The sequence below is a fragment of the Ochotona curzoniae genome, unplaced genomic scaffold, assembly GCF_017591425.1.
Source record: "Ochotona curzoniae isolate NIBS_2020 unplaced genomic scaffold, NIBS_Ocur_1.0 scaffold_3208, whole genome shotgun sequence".
NCBI classification, from domain to species: Eukaryota; Metazoa; Chordata; class Mammalia; order Lagomorpha; family Ochotonidae; genus Ochotona; species Ochotona curzoniae.
This window is the reverse complement of record NW_024467106.1, coordinates 32,764,151-32,781,331: the sequence shown is the minus strand read 5'-3', so window position 1 is coordinate 32,781,331 and position 17,181 is coordinate 32,764,151. Positions and strand designations below refer to the sequence as shown.

Here is a 17,181-nt window from a genome sequence, read left to right as displayed (position 1 = left end):
CTGCTACACTTATTCCTTAAGTCTCCTGCGCTAACATTCAAGACACATGTACGCCTCAACTCTGGAGGACACTAAAAGTCAGGCGTACAGCCAGCAAGCCTGTGTGGCTACAGGCCTGTAGAAGGCCAGAACGCAGAAACTGACACGGATCTGCTTCCTTGGCTTATCTTCCAGTGTGGCTTACATAGGCTGGGTAGAGTGCCTCAAATCTTCACACCATCTAGTTAACAGTGATGGGGCAAAGGAGCCACATTCAGAGATGTGCTGGGGATAAAGCAGACCGGAGCATGCAGTGCCACAGTGCGGCCACAAGACACTACCTGTGGAGCCCCTGATTTCCAAAAGGGTCTGTGCTGGAAAGTCCTGCCTTAACCAGACTCGGTGAGGCAAACATCCTAAAAAATAAAAATACCTAATTTCCTCGAGAGGAAAAAAAAAAAAAAAAACCCTCATACTGAAAAGCAGAATTGACCAAACTATGCATAAACTTCCTACTACCTTAGAGAAGAAACTCAGAGAACAACTTACCGCGACTGTTCCAGCAGGGGCTAAATCCGACGGACTCACAGAGCTTTGGTATGCGATCCTGTTACGCACAGAACTCTGGTCATAGGAGGAAGACGTTGTTACTGGACTAGTGGAGCTCAGGGATGAGCTGGTCAGGCTGGAGGAGGTAATGACTGAAGTTGTATAGGTGGAGTTCTGTACTGCACTGGTCATTGGTAAAGAGGTATTCAAAGGATCACTAAGAGTAAAAGGTATCAGACACAAATATACGTCACTTCACATGGTTTCATGAAATAGAGCTACATTAATTTACCCTCCCATTCTAAATTTAAAAAGGAACTATAAATGTATGTTACATCCTTTTGAAATCATTTCAGCCTATATTTGAGAGGCAGAAAGAGATTTCTCCATCGGCGAGTCCATGCCACACAAGGCCAGTGATAGTTGTGGCAGCAACAAGGTTGAGCCATGGCCAAAGTCAGGGACCAGGAACTCAATCCAGATCTGCGAGATGGGAGGCAGGAGATGAACTACTCGAACCACCACTCTTGCCCCAAGGAATTTATAATGGAAAAAGATGGTATAAGGAGCCAGAATCTGAAATTAACCCAACGAGGGACACAATCACCAGCTTACTAACTGCTTGTCTCATCACTTGACTTGTGATGTTCCTGAATCGTGTTAAAGGACAGCTTCCTTAGTATCTCCCACAGGAGATCGATGTGATGTAACTGATACATTAGGATTTCTTTAAGAATTCTTAAGAATCTCATCAGGAATTCATCAGCCTTTTAAAACTGGGATTCCCTAATTAAAAAAATATTCCACTGAGGGAAACTTGGTGTTGCAAAGATGTGTAGACATCAGATCCTTGAACTATCACTGGTAAATGCTGAAGCCACTGTGAAAGAAACTTGGTACTTCTGCAATGATTACATATAAGAGTTATTTATAACATGACCCAGTAATTGTACTCTGTAGGAATACCCAAAAGACCTGGAATCACACACAACTTGTTACCAAATACCAAAAGATGTTCAAAGAATACATCAAATGTCTACCAACTTCTCAAAGATTAAACAAAATGTTGTGCTATTCAAGGACATACAACACATGCACCTAGAAAACTTGCGCTAAGGGAAGTCAGACACTAAATGTCTAGTATTACATGACTCAGAGTTCAGGACTTGAGAATCCTGGCAGGTTGATTAATGGTCACCAAAAAACTGCAGTCAGGTATGAGATGGCTTTGAGGGTGATGGAAACAATTTTGGAATTAAACAGGATGTATCCTCAATTCCAATTTTTCTAAGAGAACTGAAAGCTATATACCTTAAAGATTTTGAATATAAGCTGATGGGAATCTGATTACTATCTTCACTACATGGAGCTGATCCAAATTCAGAGAGAGAGGGTTCTGATCCAAACTCCAATGCCCCAAACTGGACATTTAATCCTGTGACATCTGCTGAGCCAGGCATTTCCACCGCAGAAGCAGGAATCTAAAAAAACAAAACTGACACGTCAGGAACAAGGATCAGAAATTCTAAGATACAAAGATCTATAATAAAACCAAACCCACAGCTGGGTTATCTAAGCCATATTACAAAAAAGGGGGAAGTGGGAGATGAATCATAGAACAAAGAAAATTAAAGCTAATGAGAGGAAGGTCAGTATTAATATCACCAACTGCAACCTGGTTCCTTGCTAATGGGGCTGGGAGTGGTTAGGGGTGGGTGAGCAAGGACATTGGATATCCGGTTCACTTCGCAATTCCTAAGATATGCCACTTGGGAAAGCATTATCTCGTCAAGGCGTCATGTAACCTTTAGATACAGCACGTCGCAAAATACACAAAAGCAGATATGTATCAAGTAACTGGTTAATCTTAAATCCATTACTGAACTAACAGTGTCTGGTTCGTGGTACAAACCCTTTTACTCCAGTGTCAACCCAGCAACTCAGAAATAGGCAATTCCTCAAACAGCAGTCAAGCAGGACTTGGAAAACAATACATTGTATTATACTGTCTGAGACTTGATATTCCAACACACAACAAGATGGCACAATACACCCGCCTTTGTAGCTGTACCTGCATCAGGATGGCCCACCTTAGAAGCTGGAGGTATCCGCCGCTTGGGCAGTTTCATGTGTTTGGGCTGTGGCTGGTGGGCAGACACAGCGATGTTTTCCACAGTCACACTGGGAAGGTGCAACAGTTTGTTCACAGTGGAGGCGCTGTCTCCAGGCACAGGTTCTTGGAGTTTTGCCTGAGAAGGAAAGGACTCCAAACCAGGGGGAGGAGTGGGGATGGCCTGGGTCTGGTGCTGTTGCCGCTGGCTCAACTGGCTAAGGACTGGGGATGGCTCAGGCTGAGATTTGAAGTCTATGTAATAAAGAAAATAAAAGTGATAATTAATTCTTTGGCACAAGACTTTGAAACTCTACACTTGATCAGTGTTCACATAAGTGACAGGGACCCAACTACTTGAGCCACCACCAATACCATTTGGGGACTCTGTTAAGAGGAAGCTCAGTTTGGAACCATAGCAGAAACTGAACACACATGCATGCTCCAGTGTGGGACGCAAACACCCTAACCAACATCACACCTGCTAGGCCAGCAATTTTTTTATTTTCAGGTTTGATTGGTGGAAAACAGCATTGAAAAAGTGCAAAATACAATGATATAAATGCACACAAGCATTCTTTTCTTTTAGAAGTCTTCCATATATCTTTGGCCATACTTTTTTTTTTTAAGGCATAAAGGCGGTTTATTCAAGTTAACTTAGGTCTCCAGCAGCTGGGCTGGGAGGGGGTGGGGCAGCTGCAGCCAAGGCTGCAGCAACAATGTCATACTTTTTTTTTATTATTATTATTATTTTAAAGATTTATTCATTTTTATTGAAAAGGCATATTTACAGAGAGAAGGAGAGACAAAGATCCTCCATCCGCTGCATCACTACCCAAATGGTCACAACACCCGGAGCTGAGCCAATCCAAAACCAGGAAGTTTCTTACAGTTTTCCCATGCAGCTATAGGATCCCAAAGTTTTGGGCCATCTCCTGCTGTCTCAGGCCATAAGCAGGGAGCTGGAAGGGAAGTAGAGTAGCTGCGACATGAACTGGCACCCTTAAGGGATCCTGGCACTTGTAAGGCTGAGAATTAGCCAACTGAGCCACTGTGCCATGCGATGGCCATCATTTTTTTCCACCTGTTTGCTACTTTCTTCTATTAGTACCACCTTTTATATTAGCAAGTTAACTTTTGCATATGATTATGATTTTCAAATCATTCTCACAAGCTGTCTTCTCCGTATTTTGATTTGGTTATGGTGTTTCCTTTCAATACTAAGACTACTCTCAGAGAATATCTATAGGCATGTTTATAGGGTTTCCCCCCCACAATCTTTCTTGAGTCCCTATTTTTGTTTAAATAATTGACACATTTGGCACCTTGCTACAGAAATACAACTTCATTTTCTAACCAGACATTTGATTTTGTTTTTATTTTTAAAAAAAATTCATTTCTTTTTATTGGAAAGACAGAATTACAGAGATAAGATACAGAAATACCTTCCATTCATTGGTTCATTCCCTATACAGCTGCAAAGAATAGAGCTCAGCAGATACCAAGTAGGGAGCTTCTTCCAGTTCAACCATACGTGTGCAGAGGCCAGAAGCCTTGCAATGGCACAGATCAGCACTTGTATGGGATGCCAGCATTTGCCAGTCAAGCCAGTATGCCAGCAAAAACATTTAATCCTAATATCCTTTCTTGGGCCTGGTGCAATAGACTAGTGCTAACTCCTGCTTTGTATGTGCCAGCATCCTGTATGGCTGCCAGCTGGTCTCCCAGCTAGTCCAGTTACCATCCAGCTCCCTGCTTGTGCCTTGGGAAAGCAGAAGAGGATGGCCCAGAGTCAGGGGATCCCGTACATGTGTGTTTGAGTCCAAGAAGCTGCTTCTGGCTCTGCATCAGCTTAAGCTCCAGCTGTTGTGGCCACATGGGGAATGAACCAGCAGATGGAAGATCTTTCTGTCTCTGTATCTATGTCTTTTAAAAAAAAAAAAGGAGGAGGAAAGAAATTTCAACTGCAACTACTTAGGCTGGATTGCAGTAAAACTCAATTTACAAATAAGGAAGGGCAGGCACAGATTAAATATTAGAGACACGCATCAAAGGAGATCTACTATAAAGGATAAAGGGAGTGTTCTTATCCTAAAACTCATTGTTGTGTGTACAGAAAAAAGTCAAGTCAGGGGAGACCACTGATAACAATGGCTTGCTGCAGAAGTGGCTGGGAACATGGGACTGCTGCCACGTACTCTGCAAAGGCTGCAAACACACCAAGCGGAACGCCTGTACCACGTGATTTATCCTCGACATCTGCTTTCCTTTACAGAACCTGCAGATTTGTTAGGCGTGAGAGAGGATATTTACATAAAAGCACTGTGCCTGCCACTTTAACACGACTCCCTGGTAGTTACCACTTCAATCCTGGGAGAAGCCTTGGATAGCTCCAACACCATAAGCCATTGCTACCTTTCACAGGCCCTAAAAGCAAGCCAGTGAAATGTTCCCTAATGCAATGTAGCAGGTGAGCACCAGTAGTAAAGGGTGACTCAATGTCACTAACTTCTGTGGGTGTTCTTTAGGACATACTCAGCTCACACATGCTGTGTTTACATGCAAGCGTCAGAAGTGTGGTATAGTGTGACCAAGTGTGGTAGACACATGTGTTAGAATAAGGAAGCATCACATACATGGGAGACCTGGAAGAAGCTCCTGACTCCTGGCTTTGGATCGACTCAGCTCCAGCCGCTGTGGCCACTTTCTCTCCTTTTCTCTCTCTGTACATCTGCCTTTCCAATAAAAATAAATTTTTTAAAGGCAGGATTTGAAATGCTATGCATGTTCAAATCTGTCATCTTAACAGAACTCAGAAAATTCTGTATATTACCTTAAAGTGCTGCATCCTTATATTTGCACATTTGAAACATGCTTTGCCATAGCTGTTCAAGGAATGAACTATACTATGATGATGACATGACAACAAACATCTTTGTGCAGGGGCCATTCTAATCTTCTTGGTATCGGTCCAATTTACGTACATGTGCCACTGAGGCAAGCACGAATAAGAATGAAAAAAAAAAAGCAATTATTACACATGAGTGTATTTAAGGTAATGAAAAACTGAATTAAAAACACCTTATTCTGATGAACTGTTGAGGTATCAGGGGAGTTGATGGAAGACGTGTCAATCTGCCTTTCAATTAAATAAACAAATCTTTTTTCTGAAGATTTTATTTATTGTTATTTGAAAGGCAGATTTGCAGAGAAGGTAAGAGAAAGATTTTCGATACAATGGCTAACTCTAAAAAGGGTGAAACAGCTGGAGCTGAGTCAATCTGAACCTAGGAGCCAGGAGCTTCTTTCGAGTCTCTCACGCAGGTGTAAGGTTGCAAGGCTTTAGTCATCTTCCATGGCTTTTGCAGGTCAAAAGCAGGGAGCTGAAAGGGAAGTGGAGCAGCAAAGAAATAACTGGTGCCCGAATGGGATCCCAGCCCTTACAAGTGGAGAATTAGACAACTGAGCAAGTATACTGCGCCGTAAAAAATCTTTTTTATTAGAAAAAAATTAAATATGCATATGTAAAAATATATTATATATAAATATAAATAGATTTAATGTGTATATATTGGGTGCAGGACAGCAGTACAGTGGCTTTGCAAGCTAATCCTCGACCTGGTAGTACCAGCATTCCATGTGGGTGCCAGTTTGTGTACCAGTTGGTCTACTTCCCATCCACCTCCCAGCTTATGGCCTGGGAAAGCAGTGGAGGATGGTCCAAATCCTTGGCACCCTGCAGCCATGTGCAGATGAGGAAGAAGCTCCTGGCATCAAATCACTCATCTCAAGCTCTATAGCCCTTTGGGGAGTAAATCAACAGATGGAACACCCTTCTCTCTGGTTCTACTTCTCTCTGTAAGATGTGCCTTTCAAAAAAAAATATGTGCCTATCAAATTAAACACTTCCTAGAAAAAGCATTTTAATAAAAACATATGCTCATTTTAAATAACAGTTCTATGAACTGTCTGAAGTACTTTTTACAAAGAATGTTATTATGTAAAAACTATTTTAAAGTATAAAAATGAAACAAGTCTGAACAGATTCTACATTAGAAAATAGAGCTTCACACACTGTGATGGTTAGCATGGCCACAGTGGGAGCAACCAGCAAGAAGAGTGTATACTTACCAAAATGACTAAGGACAGAGGACTGGGGTGCTGAAGGCTTGAGGTCCCAGGAAGTAGTAGTCGTGGGGGGGCTCGTACTATTCTGTTGTGAACTTGGGTTGGTGGTAAACTGGCCCAAACTTGGAACTTTCAACTGGTCCAAAATCTGGGAGCTACTGACGTTTGCCATTTTGGATGGTGCAAGCTCTCCAAATCCTGAGCCAAGAACGGATGACTTGAAGAAGAAATTAAAAAAACAAACAAACAAACAAAAAAAAAAATCTCAGCAACATAAAATTTATGCCCTAGTCTTTAATATTAACAATTAATTTACTTACTTGAAAGGCACAATTACAGAGTGAGAGGGTGGAGCAATCTCCCATTTGCTGATTTATTCCCCAAACAGCCATACAAGCAAGGACTGGGTCCAGCCAAAGCCCGTTGCCTGGAGCTCCATGTGGGTCTCCTCTGATGGAGGCAAGAGCCCCAATTGGAGACATCTTTCTCTGCCTTCCAGTGTGTGTTTGCAGCGAATTAGACAGGAAGCGGAGCAGCAAGAACTTGAACTGGCACACAGCATGATTGCCAGCAGCTTAAGCCCCTGCAAGACACTGGCCTCTTGCTCTAATCTTTAAAATAACCAAGTATAATGTATTTTAGAAACTCTAATCTTAAGCAGCTGAATCAGTAACTCTCATTAGAAAATATTCCATAAAAACATTATGCAGTAAGACTAAACAAATCCAGCAATTTCTCTTGATTCTGATGAAAGTCAAATCAAACAGCAGTATTTGCCACATATCTAAAGAAATTAAGTAATGGCAAAAGGTCATAGTAAAGGTCATATTTATCTAAAAATGAACACATGCAAATGATTTGACAAAAAAAAAAGCAAATTTCTTAATTAGCAAACAATACCAGTCATCTTCAATGATTAAAATAGGTTTGGTAGAGCCCAGCGCAATAGCCTAGTAGCTAAATTCTTGCCTTGCAAGCGCCAGGATCCCATGTGAGTGCCAGTTCATTTTCCAGTTGGACCACTTCCCATCCAGCTCCCTGCTTGTGCCTGGGAGAACAGTGGAGAATGGCCCAAAGCCTTGAGAACATGCACCAACGTGCTGGAGATCTGGAAGAAACTCCTGGCTCCTGGATCAGCTCAACTTCATTCGTTGCGGCCACTTGAGGAGTGAACCAGCAGATGGAACATATCTCTCTCTCTCTCCTTGTCTCCGTAAATCTGCCTTTCCAATAAAAATAAATACATCTTTAAAAAATGAAGAAAAAAATATATATGTGTTCACAGAGGAGATCAGCCATGACATTATCGTATAGGATAAAACAGTTCATTGTATTTAAAAAGCTAATACTCTAAAATCAAGACACTAAAGTCGTTACTTTTTAGACTGAAGACTGGGGGGTCAATACCTGTAACTCAGAAAGGCTGAGAACACCAACTCTGCTCATAGGTGATCACAACACTACTCCCCCCTCATCTGCTCCACGGTTTCCAAGAGCCAAGGGGAATGACAGTCTATGAGGAGAAAAGGCTGAGGAAGGTTCAAGCGGTGTTACATATGAAGATCACCGTGTACACAAAACAGGAGTCGGCTTCCTCCTGGGAACCAGCAGAGTCTCTCGGATGCCACTTGAGAAGACAGAAAAAGGGCAGCAACTTCTCAGAGAGGCAACTACTACTGGCACCAACTATACCTTTTAGGGCTCCTGAAATGGGTCCACTCGATGAGGAGCGGCAAGTAGCTATAGGAGATCAAACTACATCTTTTGGCAGAAGTGTCAGAAGGGAATGAAATGGATCAGACGGGTAGCAAGCTTGGGTCATGAACTGGACCATTCCTACCCCCTCCCCGAGTGATACAGTCTGCACACCTGTCCATCCACGGACCCCAACCCAGGTCGTACTCTCCTTCAGGGGGAAGTGAAAGCTGATGTCACGTGGTCCCTCCCCTTCTCAGAAGTAGAAACCTCCCTCTCCCTCCCTTCCTCCTCTGCCTACTGTTTCTGTGAGTTCCTCACCTTTGAAATAAGCTTCGTAAAATAATTTTTTTAAACACCATGAAAAAATTTTTTGCCAAACACATTTATTCAAAACCAAAATCAAAACTACTTTGCACTCTCAAAAAGGTTAGCTCAAGAAAGTTTACATATTAATCTGTGAAATTTCCTTTATTAATGTACCAAAGCAAAGGTTGGTACTGTAGCAAAGTGGATTAGGGGCCTCCAGCAAGGACAGCAGCCCATACTGGAATACTAATTCAAGTTCTGGCTGCTTGACGTTAGAGTCAATGTGCTGAAAAGGCATCTGAAAAGGCAGCAGACGGCCCACGAGTCTGGTCTGCACCAGGACAAGCATCTGTGCTCCAAGCTTCTACCTGGTCCAGACCTGGCTGTTGTGGCCATCTGGGGAATGAAGCAGGAAATGCAAAATTTCTTTCAAATAAAACTGCTCAAATGATGGCTTCTCAGATATTTCACTATCTCTATTTCCTCATGCATCAGTTAGTCTTGGCAATCACACTATCTGTATATTTACAATATCATGAAATCCCTGATTCAATGACTACAGCCTTGCCCTAAATATAAATATCACTTAGCTGAGGGACTCTCATTTTCATCTGCAAATTCAAACAAATGGAGCATGAAGCCAGCACTGTGGAATAGCTACTTAGGCCTCCATATGCTGTAACAGTATCCCACGAGAGCCGGTTCAAGTCCCAGCTGCTCCACTTCTGATCCCATACCCTGTTACAGAGCCTGGGAAACCAGCGGAAGATGGGCCAGGCTTTAAGGCCCTGTACCCATGTGAGAGAACCATGGGAAACTTTAGCTTTTGGATGACCCCAGTTTCAGCTTTTATGGCCACTTAGGGAGTAAACCAACTGATGTAAGATCTCTCACGGGTCCAGCACGGTAGCCTAGCAGCTAAAGTCCGCGCTGTGAACATGCCCAACAGCATACGGGCATTGGTTCTAATCCCCATGTCCCTGTTTCCCATTCAGCTCAATGTTTGTAGCCTGGAAAAGCTGTTGAGGATGGCCCAAAGCCTTGGGACTCTGCACCTGTGTAGGAGAACTGAAAGAGACGCCGTGCTCCTGGCTTTGGATCAGCACAGCTCCGTACACTGCAGCCATTTGGGGAGTCAATCAACAAACGGAAGATATTCCTCTCTGTATATCTCTTTGCAATAAAAATAAATCTTAAAAAAAAAATCTTTCTCTCTACAATCTTGCCTTTTAAATAAATGAATCTTTTAAAAATAATAGATCAAAAAACATATTAACATGCTCATTGACAAACATATGCAACAAACACAGGGACCCAAATAGAAACAGAGTAAAACAGAGTTGCCCATTATCTCTCCAGTACGATACTGAGACCAGAGGTTGGTCATACTAACCAACATATAGTTAGGTCACTAAAAATTCAAGCTCCGCAAGAGATTTACATCAACACACTGGGACACCAGCATCCATTCCAGGGAACTTCGTTGGAGGATCTCAGCTTCTGGTCCACCACAATAATTAATAATGACTACCTTTGGTAAATGGGGTGAGCTCTTTGTAATTGGCCAGCAGTTGAGATGAGGACTGGGATGCCAGTACCTAGATTACAGTGCCTGCACTAAAGTCCCAATTCTACTCCTCATTCCAGCTTCTTGATAACATACACCCTGGAGGTACCAGCACTTGATTCCGTCACCTGCATGGCAGGTCCGAACTAAGCCCTGACCCAGCCCAGTAGACATGGCCATCTGGAGTACTCGTGACAAACGCCTCCATTCCCCCACCCCTCACAGAGAGGTAATGATTTCTGATTTCCCTCTAACTCTCCTTTGTAGGACCTCTCACTGCCCCTCAATGAAAGTGTGAACTATGAACTCACTGCCAAGCTAAGATTCTAGCACATTGCCAAGGAGTTCACAGCTTTACACCATTAGGAGACAAAAAGAAGAGAATATGGGAGTTCAGTCAAAATACAAAGGTTTTAATTAGGCCTTTCAAACCAAAGATGAAACCATGTCCATTTCAAGCACTGAAACTAACTCAAACAGTGACACTAAATAACCTAACTTCCCAAGCCTGAACGTGACATGACTACATGGAGAAGATAACAATGAAATGACAGATTTTTATTTCATTTGTACTAATTTAAAAGACAAAGAGAAGGAGAGAAAGAGACCAACGCAGAGAGAACTTTCACATCACTGGTGTCATCCCCAAAATGCCCAAACATCAGGGGTTACACCAGACAAAACCAGGAGTCTGAATTCAATCTGGATCTCCCATATATTTGGCAAGAACCAAACCACCAGTATTCACAAGAGCAGGAAGCAGGAATCAGAAGCTGATCCAAGACTTGAATCCCAGCACTCAGATGGGATACAGGCATCCCATGGAGCAGCTTTCTCATTATCATTTTTACACACTTACTTATTTCAAACGCAAAGCTGAAAGGAACAGATAGGAAAGTACTGTCCACCCACTGCTTCACTACTCCCCAGATGGCCACAGTGTCCAAGGCTGGGTCTCTATCCAGGTCTTCGATGGTGCATCAGTAAGTAGGTGGACAGAAGTGAAGCAGCTGGCATTGAATCGGCATCCACACAAAATGGCAAACTAACCCAGGATGACACAACAGCAGTCACCCCAAGGAGCATCTTAACATCCATATCCAACACCCACCCCAAAGCTTGCAAGTTGAGTCTTCTAAGGATAGAACAAATGATTTGATCTGACAGGGAAGAAAACTCCATCTCTCAACAACACATTTCAGCGTTTAGCTGAATAATCAAAATAACCATCATAAGTGATGGTCTATTCAATGTCCTATCAAACTCCCCTCTGACAGCAAAATTTAGGAAAACTGAGCAGGGATTTCACTTCCTAATATTCTAGAATAAGCTAAGCTCTGAAAGTTCTTTCTGATAGCAGCCTGACATTCCTCAGAAGTCAGAGGCAAACATGCAGCACTAAATGACACCATCTCAATGAAACAATGATCGTCTCTATGACATCATCTGGGATTTAAATGGGAAAAATGCCCAATTTTATAGAATAACAAAGCATGTAAAGCACAAAATCAGATTTTGAAAGATTTGTTTTTGCATGATTTTGTAGCAAGCTGACTTACTTGCATGTGCATAAGTAGAAAATAAAATTTTAATATATTAAAGAAAAACTTGAGAAAAAATCGCAGAAAAAAATTGTGAGCAAAGAGACATGTTCAATGTAAAGGACCCATTAACTGAAAAGAATTCAATGTATCAAAAGGAAGCACTGTCCAGAAAACTCAGTAGCTGCTTTCCACACGCAATCATCAGATATGTGCTTGGGATTTATCACATCACTGTCTTCTGGACGGAGATCCTGTTGCCAGTAAGTACATTCCTTGAAAGCCTGACTGAAATGGCAGTGACTTACCAGACTCTGAGGAGAGTAGGAGTTGGCAGCCAAGGGGCTGCCAGTCCCTGATGCCATCTGAGTGTTGTGTTGAGAATTGGTGAAGACGAGGGCTTGGCTAAAGCCCGGCTGCTGTGAAGCTTCAAAGGAGCTGGCTTCTGAAGCTTGGCTGGGAGGAACAGACTTCTGCAGCAAGGCCACCAGATCAATACTGGGCAGACAAAAAGCAAACAAGAAAAACAATTTGCAAGCAAACCCTACAAAGAAATGAATCTGAAAAGTGAACCAAAAATAAATTTATACTAAAAATTTATCTACAAGAAAATAATCTTTGGAAATGGCTCTCAAGGGTGGTAAAAAGGACTGCATCGGGGAGTTACACACACACACACACACACACACACACACACACACACACACACACACACAGAGCGCCACAAAAATCAAAGAAAGCTCTGGCAAGAAGGAAAACAAAAACAAAAATTGAAAAAATTTCATAGAACAATGCTCACAAATAATTTCAAAAAGGGGGGGGGGGGGGGGGGGAAAGACACACACACACACAGAGACAAATTCAGGACCCAGCCTAGCCTATGATCCCAGATGGGCTTGGGTTCGTAACATGATGGCCGTGCTTCCCATCCAGCTCCCTGCTTGTGGCCTGGGAAAGCAGACAAGGACAGCCCAAAGCCTTGGGACCCTGCACCTGAGAGGAGAACTTCCTGGCTCCTCGCTTCAGATTGGCGCAGCTCTGGCCAATGTGGTTGCTTGGGGAGTCAATCAATGGACAGAAGATCTTCCTTTTTCTTTTTTTAGAGATATATATATTTTTTATTTTGAATTTTTGAATTATGTGTTACAATTTCGTATAGACTGGGATTTCCGCCCTCCACCAACAGATTTTCCCCATTTTATTACAGTGGTATAATCCTGTTGTTCTAACTTATACCAGTGGTTGACCTTGTTTCATGGCTTCTCAATTATGGAAATGTATAATGATGGAGTACTGGGGTCTACGATATTCAGATGTGGGGGTATAATGGAACATGCATCCCTGCTTCAGACGAAAGATGGATTCCCAAAGAAACTGTTGGACAAGTGTAGACAATGGGATGCTGGACTGTCTGACATTGTCTGTAGCAGCAATGTCGGGGTACACTTAAATACGAGACAGATGTTCCTTTCTGTCTCTCCTTTTTGTATATCTGACTTTCTAATAAAAATAAAATAAATCTTAGAAAAAAAAAAAGACTGCTTCATGTCAGTGTGAAATATAATGTATTACAATATTCTTCAGGGAAAATGGGTTTAAGTCAAAAGGGAACTACTAAACAGAAACCTTTTAAATGTTTATGCCTTTCATTTTCATGAATGCATTTTGTAAATATAACCTCTGCCAATTTAATTCTTCTGACATAACCACTTGAGAAGTGACTGAAACGCTGTCAGCTCACACCAGGTAGGAGAATTACAAGTCACACTTTAGAGAAACGAGGAACAGCACACTGAGAAATGAAAACACTTATTTATGCTGAAGGAAAACATTTCAATCACGGCCTGAAAAGTAACAATGGTGAAAATGCTTACCTTTGCCCAGGTGTGGTCTGATTCTCTCCTGGAACAGATGAGGAAGTGAATACCTTTGTTTCAGAAAGCTGTAGAAGAGTTAAGACAAAAAAGGGGGGGGGAGTGGGGTTAGTTAACTCAATATGCAAAACCAAAAAGATCTTGGAATTCCTAATAAAACGTTCATCCATCCTCAAAAATTCACCTGCAAGGTATTTTAAGATAAATAAAATATGTAAATGACTGTGACATATGACTTCATATGTGAAGAAAATTTTCTTCAGGTGAAGAAAATTCTAAATTGCTAAGTCTACAAAATAATTTATCAGGAAAACGGTGACTTTAATGGAAAGCAATGATAAAATCAAGGTCCAAGTTCCAGTCTCCCTACTGTGTCATTACACAAAATAAAAATAAAAACAGCAAAAACTTCTGCAAAAGTGAAATAAGACACAGGTCGGGGCCAGTGCCATGTCATATCAGGGTAAGCCTCCACCTGTGGAACTGGCATTGCCTAAGAGTGCCAGTTTAAGTAAGGACTGCTCCACTTCCCACCCAACTCTCTGCTTATGACCTGGGAAAGTAGCAGATGGGTCAAATCCTTGAGCCCCTTCACCCACATGAAGACCTGGAAGAAATTCTTGCCTTCAAATTGATTCAGCTGCCGCCATTGTGGCCATCTAGGGAATGAACCAGTAGATGGTAGATCTTTCTCCTTTTAACTCTGCCTTTCAAATGAAAACAGAGGATAGATCGGGCCCAGCGCAGTAGCCTAATGGCTAAAGTCCCCACCTTCAATGAGCCAACATCTCATCTGGGCATCGATTTCTATCCCGGCTACTCTACTTTACTTCCAGCTCCCTGCGTGTGGCCTGGGAAAGCAGTAGAGGGTGGCCCAAAGCATTGGGACCCTGTGTCTGCATGGGAGATCTGGAAGAGATGCATTACTTTGGATCGGTTCAGCTCCAACTGCTGTGCCACTTGGAGAGTGAACCAGTAGATGAAGGATCTTTGTCTCCTCCTCTCTGTAATTCTGACATTTCAATACAAATAAATCTTTTTTTTTTTTCTGCAAGGGATGTGAAAGCAGCATGTAATCAGCTCACATGGCACCACTTCCAGCACATTCAGCAAACCATCCCCTTGATCCACAGAAAACCATTGTGAGAAGCAGGGGCCTGGGAAGCACTGCCACAGCCCCCTAGGGTCACCTGGTATAAAAGCGACAAAAAGGCCAGAGGGAAATCATGGCTTCCCTGCATCACCAACAAATAGGACACAGGACTCGCTCAAGTGACAAAGCACTGTCAGACGCAGGGAAAATGGCCTGGGGAAGCAGCAACACTGAGCCCAGAAAAACACCCTCCAAAGGATCAAGCTGCCACAAGATAGCAGAGCACCAATGCTGCCTGCTCTGCTAATGACCCTGGGAAGGCAGCAGCAGAGGATGGCTGATCCAGGGAGTCACTCGGGCCAGTGCCAACCACATGACAGACCAAGATGGAGTTGCTGACTCCTGGCTTCAGCCAGGCCCAGCCCTGCCTGCTGGGGTCATTGGGGAAACAGAACGGATAGAAGGTCTTTCCATTGCTCTGCCTTCAAATCCATCAATCAAAGATAACTCTGGCAGAGTTCAGAGCACCACTGGTAGAAAAGTGGGTACTCACCAGCCCCACAGATCGCCTTGCCCCCGCATATTCCCACATGCCCACTGTGCTGGGCTCCGGCCCTGAAAACCATGCCTCTTCTTCCTTACAGTTTCTGCTTTCACTTGTTCCTTAAGTGCTGAACCAGCAGTCTGCTGCACAGGCTCCATGGAGTCAGCCAAGCACTGCCCTCCAGGGCACAGCACGTCAGGGGAAATACCAAACCAACTTTGTCAAAACCACACAGGTCCAGCAGGGGGTCCCGCAGAGAGCCCCTCGGCCAGCTGCCAGCAGGCACTCAGAAGGTGCTGAGGGACAGGTGTGGGAAAGCTGCAGGGTTTGCAAGGGACGGCACTGGACCCTCCAGACACGGGGAAGCGCTTTCCACAGCTGCTCTCCCTGCACTATCAATGACCAGGGCACGGGCAGCCCACGATCACTTTCGAATACAGGGGAAATAAATAAATCTTAAAAAAAAAAAAAAAAAAAAAGATGACACATGTCTTTTGGTGATACTGCTATGATACAGCAAGTAAAGCTAGCACTGATATTCCATATGGGCATCAGTTATAATCTAGCTGCCCTAATGCATCCTTGAAAGCAGAGAAAGATAGACCTGTTCCTCAAACATTCCCACCATAATCAGTGGTCCAAAAAGCATGCACACTTCTCAATTATGTAAACATCATCCAAAAAATATCCATAATTCAACATGTTTAAAGATAGTGCAGAAAAAACAGTTTGGCAGTATTGTTAAACACACCCACATACCAGCAGCCCACATCAAAATGTGTATAGAGTGTCTCCTATTCAATAGAACTTTCAGCAAATGCACATGGCTCTAAGGCAACAGGTGGCTTCCCAAGTACTGGGGTTCCTGTTATCTAGGGGCATTCTTAGCTACTTATTTTTCTGACCCAGGCAAGCTGGCTGTTGGAAAGAAACTGGGTAACAAGCCGGATGCCCCGAGGCTCCCTCTCCTCCAAAAATGTTTTTTTAAAAAAAGACTGTTTGAAAGAGATGAGTCTGATCTGTGACCAGACACTTACATCCTCAGTCCAGTCTTCCGTTGTCCATTCCTCCACAGAATTCTTCCAGGCACCTGTCGAGAAATGACAACAATCAAATTGCACAGCACAAACTCACACGTGGCCACACTACAAAGGATTTTTGTATTCTGTATTATCTCCCTTCCCCACCCCCCAATCATACAATGGAAATCTCAATCCCAAAAACATGAGATTTCTAACAAATTCTCACTATAGTCAGTAATATTTTCCAATACAACTTAGCTAGATCCTGATTATTCCAGGCCCCTCCAATTTAAAGTTCACAGAAAATAATTACAAATGGAAATACATCAAGACACTAACTATAACCATCCAGAGAACTCAGATTATAAATGGTTCTCTCTTCCCATCCCTGGACACTCAAACTGCCATGTTTCTCTCCAAATTTTTGTATAGAGTGCTGGCATTACTACAAGGAGGTAAAAGCTACCACCGATATCCCAAATTAGTACTGGTTCCAGTGCCAGCTGCTCCACTTCCGATGCATTTCCCTGCAAAGGTGTCTGGGAAGACAACAGAAGATGACCCAAGTACATGGGGCACCGCCACTCATGTGGAAGACCTGAGAAAGTTCAACTGCTGCCTTTGGTCTGCTCAATCACTGACATGGCAGACATCAGGGATTAGACCACTAGATGAGAATTTCTCTCTTTCAAATGAAAAAACAGAAGTGAAAGAGAATAGAAGGTGATAAGTGATCAGGTTTAATTTTTTTGGAATCATGTCAACCTAAT

General features: G+C 42.9%; 1 protein-coding gene and 3 non-coding genes across 4 annotated transcripts in view; all 4 read right to left on the bottom strand.

Moving 5' to 3' along the window:
• The window catches only part of UBAP2 (ubiquitin associated protein 2), a 62,803-nt gene that overhangs the window by 14,490 nt on the left and 31,132 nt on the right, over nt 1–17,181 (bottom strand). Inside the window, exons 10-16 of the mRNA XM_040963214.1 lie at nt 16,427–16,479; nt 13,753–13,820; nt 12,187–12,376; nt 6,770–6,983; nt 2,619–2,893; nt 1,840–2,009; nt 529–745 (exon numbers count right to left, since the gene is read on the bottom strand). Of these exons, the coding sequence (XP_040819148.1) occupies nt 529–745; nt 1,840–2,009; nt 2,619–2,893; nt 6,770–6,983; nt 12,187–12,376; nt 13,753–13,820; nt 16,427–16,479 (1,187 nt within the window). The remainder of the gene's footprint in view (nt 1–528; nt 746–1,839; nt 2,010–2,618; nt 2,894–6,769; nt 6,984–12,186; nt 12,377–13,752; nt 13,821–16,426; nt 16,480–17,181) is intronic.
• Nucleotides 5,536–5,643, bottom strand: LOC121145149. Its single transcript, XR_005881947.1, has one exon. It is a non-coding gene; the product is annotated as a U6 spliceosomal RNA (small nuclear RNA).
• LOC121145170 lies at nt 12,045–12,125 on the bottom strand. Its single transcript, XR_005881967.1, has one exon. It is a non-coding gene; the product is annotated as a small nucleolar RNA SNORD121A (small nucleolar RNA).
• Nucleotides 15,698–15,831, bottom strand: LOC121145154. The gene has a single exon (XR_005881951.1). It is a non-coding gene; the product is annotated as a small nucleolar RNA SNORA71 (small nucleolar RNA).